Source organism: Teleopsis dalmanni, chromosome X (genome assembly GCF_002237135.1).
Source record: "Teleopsis dalmanni isolate 2A chromosome X, ASM223713v2, whole genome shotgun sequence".
Classification (NCBI taxonomy): Eukaryota; Metazoa; Arthropoda; class Insecta; order Diptera; family Diopsidae; genus Teleopsis; species Teleopsis dalmanni.
In genome coordinates, this window is record NC_051848.1 from 19,222,528 (window position 1) to 19,229,663 (window position 7,136).

The 7,136-nt window shown below is 30.9% G+C and overlaps 1 protein-coding gene across 1 annotated transcript; it reads left to right on the forward strand.

The window, feature by feature from the left end:
• The first annotated feature begins 349 nt into the window (after positions 1 to 349).
• Positions 350 to 3,673, forward strand: LOC119689288 (protein phosphatase 1F). Its single transcript, XM_038104080.1, has one exon. The coding sequence runs from the start codon at positions 477 to 479 to the stop codon at positions 1,869 to 1,871; it is 1,395 nt and encodes a 464-aa protein (XP_037960008.1). The 5' UTR covers positions 350 to 476; the 3' UTR covers positions 1,872 to 3,673.
• Positions 3,674 to 7,136: the final 3,463 nt, after the last annotated feature.

Below are 7,136 nucleotides of genomic sequence, written 5' to 3' on the forward strand. Positions count from 1 at the left end.
AATTTGCATATGACATCATCGTATTTAACAATTTTTGCAATTATTGAGTATAGTGACAAAAAAATGTTTTCAATTCTTTTTCATATTTTCCATGCGACCGAATTTTTCATAATTTCCTTGTAGACTAGTGTGGAATGTCAGAAACAGCTGAGTATGTTGCGCAAAGAGGGAGATTATGTGACGTTGCGTTAAGTTATTTCCTCCGCGTTTTTTCTTTTCTTTTATTTTTCCTTGAAACAAAATTAAATAAAACAAACAGTAAACGAAAAATAAACAAACCGATTAATAGCAACATCAGAAAATTACTAAAATTTAAAACAAATAGAATTAAAAAGTGTATTGAGAATTAATGAACAAAACAAATTCAAATAAAAATGTATTTATAAATCACTTTAATTAGAAAACAAAAAAACTTCTGCGCGTCCTTTCCCTCCTTTTGTTTTGGTTACATCGCTGGTATTTTTATCGGCAACGGAATGTCAAGCAAGATAACACATGTAACGGAATGTGGACGACCGACAGAATTCCGTAAGTTCTTACGTGACCTTAACAATGACGGAGGTTGTAGTGGTACCGGCGTTGGTGTCGAAATGAGAAATTGTGTGGCACGCAGCAACAATGATACATACCCAGTTTCGGCGGATGAATACGAAGCTGAGGTTATTATGGCTACTTGGAATCATATACAAGCGATACGTTGCCCACGTCCCTTTCAAATACAACTCTTACGTGCTGGCATAGCGGAAGTTGAGAAAGAGTGCCGTAGTGCGAAAGAATGTGATTTCACATATGCAGGTAACAAACAGCTTGAAGAACCTGTGGAGGAATTTCATTATGATTTGGTAAAGTTACAAAAATTTGTTGTTAATAATTTGGAAAAATTAATCACACGTTTAGATGTTGATGCGGAAGAGGATAATCCAAAACATTATGATGAGTATAATCTCCTGTGCAATAATGAAAAATGTCATTGCTTCACATCAGCAATAATAGAAACGACAACTATGAACAGCACAATGACGACGTTAACAAATATAACAAAACCGTTACATGTGTCGGCGATTATAAAAAATAAACCACGTAAAATGGAGGATCGTCATGTGTGTCTGGAACGTTTCAGTGAGATGTATCAGTTAAAACAATCTTATAGTTTTTATGGAGTCTTTGATGGTCATTCGGGCACTTTAGCTGCCAGTTATGCTGTGAATCAGTTGCCTTATTTGCTAGCGAAACAATTAAAGGTAACTCAGACGAACGAAATCGATATCCGAGAGGCTTTTGAGTCCAGCTTTCTGCAGACGGATCGTATGTTTGCGCGCAAACGCATTTCTAGCGGCACAACTGCGGTATGCGCACTTTTAACGCACACAAATCCTAACCATTTGTACATAGCTTGGGTAGGTGATTCAAAAGCATTGCTTGTTGGTATTAAGGCCAGTCTACAATTGGTAAAGCCACACAAACCTGATCTAATGGATGAACGTAAACGTATTGAGTGCAATGAAACCGGTGGTGCTGTGATGTTTGTGCAGGGACAATGGCGTGTTAATGGCATACTTAATGTCTCGCGTTCTATTGGCGATTTCTCGGTAAGTGCTGTTATAGCAGAACCTGATATTGTTGATGTCGAAATAACTGCCGAACATGATTTCCTTGTTTTGGCCACAGATGGTCTTTGGGACCACGTGGCTGAACAGCAAGTTATTGATGCTATATACACTGCTTTGGCTATTGCTGAACAGAAAGTCGAAGACATTCCAAAAATTTTAATCGATTTAGCGAAAAAAGGTGATTCACAGGATAATATAACTGTGGTTATTGTTTTTCTAAAAGAACGCCAAAAAATAGTGGAGTGTTATAAAAAAAATTGAATAATTTTACTTTTACTTTTCTTGAATGCTTCAACAGTTGCATTGACAATAGAGGTTGGCAATCTATGAACTCGATAAAATAAGTAAGAGATGTATAATGTAAATGATATATTCCGTACAATTCCTGAGGTTTTTTGTTGTGTGCATACGTGAAGTAAATGCCTTTCGTGGCTTATAAGTGCTTTAGTAAACTATGTAATAGCAATGTCTGTTAAAACTTTATTGAAATACCCAATTCGATATATGTAGCTTTCCTAAAATATAATCGTAGGTTTCTAATTGCAAGTACTTGCCTGCATTATCAGATTTAAACATACAACTGCTAAAAACCCAGATCAAGTGATAATCACCCATTAGCAGGCAAAGAAGCTGTTACAGACTTATTCCTTTACAGTGAGGCTTTTGAGTGTAGAAGGTCGTAGAAATGAATAAATTTCAAGTCTGAACAAGTCAAGTACCTCTCATACCATAGACGAGTAGTTATTGTTTATGTCAACTTACGGATGTTGCAAATGAGATGTTAATTTCAAGCGAATGATGGTGTTATGTATCAGTGTATAATCGTCAGTAAAAAGCGGTCTGAATGGTGTAATGAAGACAGAAGGGGGTGTCGTTTTTCTTATACGTTTTTTCCCTTGTTATTTTATTTATCATGTCACCTATAAGCGGATGTTGTTTACGTTACATGCATAGTTTGAGAATATCAAACATATATAACTGCCTGCAGCTTAAAACAGATATAAGCGAGTCCATAATATTAAATCTGGAGCAAATGCAATTGATTTTTAAGCTATTTTTCAAAATTTATACAGGTATATATGAATATTGCAGAGAATATAAGTAAAATATAATATTTGCCAATGTATATTATATTATATGATATTATATCTATATTTCATCATGAAGCCGGGGTGAAGAAGGTTCATATCACTGAGATATGTTTTTCTCTGAGGAAATTAATCATTCTCAATGTCTATCCTAACTGCCGCTCTATTCCAGATAACATAACATCGTTCAATTGTTTTTACACTCTAATGCACACAGAAATTTGTACCCTATTGATTTATGGTTTGACTCCGTTGAGATGGGAAGATTTTTTTCAGCAAGACCTTGGTTCAATATCCATACGTATTTCAAATATATGCAACATAACTATTTTGTTACAACACGTCTAAACTAAATACTAAGATTCGTTATAATACCATTGGAGAAAATAGTAGAATTATACAAGCTTGACGACTACTTGTCTATTTTGGATAATATTTTATGAAACTGTGAGGGCTGGAGCATGATTGTGAGAAAGCTAATGATTATATATAAATCATCTACAGCGTCTATTAAGTTAAAGTGTAATAAATGGCTTGAGTTATATTGTTTTTTGCCATTTAAGAGAAGAGTAGTTGTGTTAACTATTCAGGTTATGACGTTGTTGTCAGCGATAGATAATATTGAAACATCGATTAAGTTTCGAATTTTGTTAGTTAAAAAACATTTGTAAGTCTATAAGTGTATATTATGTTTCAACTTTTTTCATATATAGATCTAAGTAGTAATTGTGGTGTTGAAATTTAGACAACTCTAGTGTATGGAATATATTTTAAATTTCTTAAACACCTGAACTTTATAAAATATGTATGATTTGCATTTGTACATAAATACAAAAATTTTTTATATAAAAATTAATTCGAAATAATACAGAATAGCGTATTCAGAAATTATTGGAGCCTGTTTAAGTAGAAGTTGTAAATTTAGATTATTAATTTTTATAAAATAAACCATTTTAGGGACACTAACAGCGAATATTTTATTCAATAAATATGAACACTTTATATAAAATATATATAAATAAATATTTGTATATATATTGTTTTTAAATTTGCAGAAATGATTGCCTTTTTAAGCTTTGAAGTTATTTTTGAATTGTTATTTAAATGCTATGATCTTAGCCAATATAGGCTAATGTTGTTGGATTGTAAATTTTGTGCCTAAGCGCTACAGAAATTTTAAATTGATATAATATTTTAATTGGTTTTTATTTTATACGAAATAACAAACAAAAAAAAAACAAAAAAATTATAAATAAAAAAAAAATAAAAAAAAAAATCTTAAAGTGCTCATTAAAAATTTTTTTAACAAAAGTTCAAATTTTTAAACACAATATTTTATATCAAATACACACAAAATATAAGTTTTAATTTGTATATACACATTTCTATATTCATATATAAAAATATATTTATATATAATATATGTAGTCTGAAACTAGAGCCCAAAACTAAATAATAAAACTTTATATTTCATTTTGCAGAAAGTAAATAAATATATAAATAAATATATTAAATGAAATAATTATTTATAAAAATAAATTGGAGTTTTCAATATATGACAATGACTTCCAATAGCATAAGATCTGTATATTTATCGGTATCTGCATTTAAAACTAATATAAATTTATCATAAAAAATTAAAAAATTATTTTATGTACATATATATATTAGCTTTCAATAGGAATATAAGACTCATGTAAAGATACCGAATTAGAGCTATATTCTGGATCAATGTTAATTATAAATCCCGATCAAAATAGTGCAAAATATATATGTTTGAAATAGAACAAAAAAATTTTATCCTCCAATGCAATAGTTCGAGATATATATTTCTTTGATATGTTTAATATGTCTTGTACAATAATACAATGTCCAATATGAAATATAATTTTTAAGATAAAAAATATTAGCTTTATTTTAAAGTTAACAATACTTTGTTATATTATTTTCTATAATATTATTTTTTTTTCAATTATTTTTTTTTTACATGCAATTTAATAAGGCTTAATATTAACATTTTAATTAGTTGAATTTTGAATATATAAAAATTTTTATTTATAATTGATTTTACAAAAACTATAATTTTTAATGTGTTAATAATAACCAATATGTATATAGAATTAAGTTATATATAAATATAAAATATATGTGTATATATAACTCTATTATATTTATTAACAAAAAAAGTTGATGGAATAAAACTTAAACCCCACTTTAAATTATGTACCTATTTACAATTATATACATATAAATACATTATACAAAATGTATAAATCACGAACAACAGTTTAATATAATGATATTTGAATATTATATTATACTATAATTTTTTTAAACAAATAAAATATTTAAAATTATTCAAAAGGCGTTTCTATTATATAACCATATATAACATTTACTTTATTTAAGATGTTTAATTAACTTTAGCGTAAATATATTACACTTAAAATATCTACGAATGTCGGAACAATTAATGAAATACAAATAAATAATTTTTTACAAGCTTGCAAAGCATTCATTAGTAAGAATTTGTCAAATATTGTGGCACATTTATTTTTTTTTACTTTCTTCTTTTTTTTAAAGAAGCATTCATGCTTTTACATGAATAAGCATGAATGTAACTAAATGTTATTTTACTTCGATGAGAAGTAAAATAAATAACTCCTGTCATCTTTTTTTTTCATTTTTGTTATACACAAAGGCAAATTATACAAAATCGAACAAACGATTATGAATAATACACAGGTAAGCTAAGATTGGAGTGTCATATTTGTGCACCAAACCTTCCTTAAGATTATCAGTTCGCTAATCCTGAAGAAGGGAGAAGTTCTAAAGATTTACTGCACGTATAGCGTCATTTTGAGAAGGTGTGACTCCCCCATTCCATCAACTTGACAAGTCTTTAAACTCGATATCTACTCAACTTATCAGCCAAATAAGCACAAACCAAACTGGATTTATTCCGAAAAGGTTTTGCATAAATCATATCAACCCCGTCCGTATTATCACAGAACAATCTAGTTCCTGTTTATTGATTGAAAAAGCCTTTGACGCCATTAAACGAACATTGAAATGGTTCGCGTTAGAAGTCCTAGGCATACCCGAAAAAATGATTAAACTTATTAAAAACAGCTATGAAAACGGTACGTTCAAAGTACCTTATGAAGGAATGCTGAACGGAGAAGTGGTGTCAAGCAAGGTTGCGGCCTCTCGCCTCCTCTGTTTATTACCACTCTAGACGTTGTTTTCGAGTAGATCAACGAGCGTCGAATCGGTATTAACTGCCGCCTGAACAGCAAACTCGGCGAGCCATCATACGCTGATGACGTAGTTCTACTTATACAAGCAAAGGTTAACATTACATCTGAGTCTTTCCGTTAAGTTTGGTTAAAAATAAACATAGCGAAAACAAAGTGCGTGCGCATTAACACGAACAGAAAATAGAATTCAGAAGGCACGGACAGCTTTTAGAGCATTTAATAATGTTTGGAGGTCAAACGTAGTGCAGCAGAAAACCAAATTTTTTATTTTCAAGTTGTGTATTAAGTCAGTGCTGCTATATGGCTGCGAAATTTGGAGTGCGTCGCAGGCTGTTATGTCAAAAACGTAGACCTTTTTAAATAGATGTTTACGCACCATTTTAAGAATATGGTACCTCAGGATTATAACGAACGATCGTTTCTGACAAGTGACAACGCAGAAACCCATATAACCCAAAGGATATCAGGCTGCGCAAGTATGGATGGGTAGGACATACATTACGTAAACCATCCGAAAAAATAACGTACACCATGCTCAGTTGGAATCCCCAAGGACACAGAAAAAGACGTGAGCAACATGGCGCAAGGCAGTTGCTAGCGAAACAACAAAAATATTACTGAATTAAGATGTATAGCGAGGAATCGTTAAATATGGAAAAACTTTCCTGCAAATATTTGTGAATAGGCTAAGTTTTATGCATATAAATTGTATAGAACAATTATTATTATTAATAATAATAATATAATGCTAAAAAAGGGGCTCTAAAAGTTAAAAATCTGATACTTATGTCGTAGTAAAGTTTCCTTCCCATCGACAGAGTCATCACTTTGACAAAAATCGTTAGAGGGTACACCAAGTTTCACAGTATGACAGTAGCCTGTCAACGCCGGAAAAGTAGTACTAAGTTTTACTTTAGTTAAAGCAGCTGACGAAAATCTTCATCTACTCAGACTTTACTTGCTAGCCATAATTAGTCACCTTTGTTTGTCATTTTAATTATTGCAAGAAAGATACCTATATCTCAGCAGTAAATACTGGTGCGCTGCATACTTATTTTGGCAAATTAGTCGGCTTTATAGTTGCTTGAGAGCGTCTCGTGTCCAGGTACCCATATTAGTACCTTGGGCACTAATAAGCTCAGATAACGTATTGAGAGAGGCTTGACACTCTTGAATCA

What these genes read in the sequence shown, in the direction of transcription:
- LOC119689288 (XM_038104080.1), top strand. Translation starts at nt 477, where the DNA reads ATGTCAAGCAAGATAACACATGTAACGGAATGTGGACGACCGACAGAA.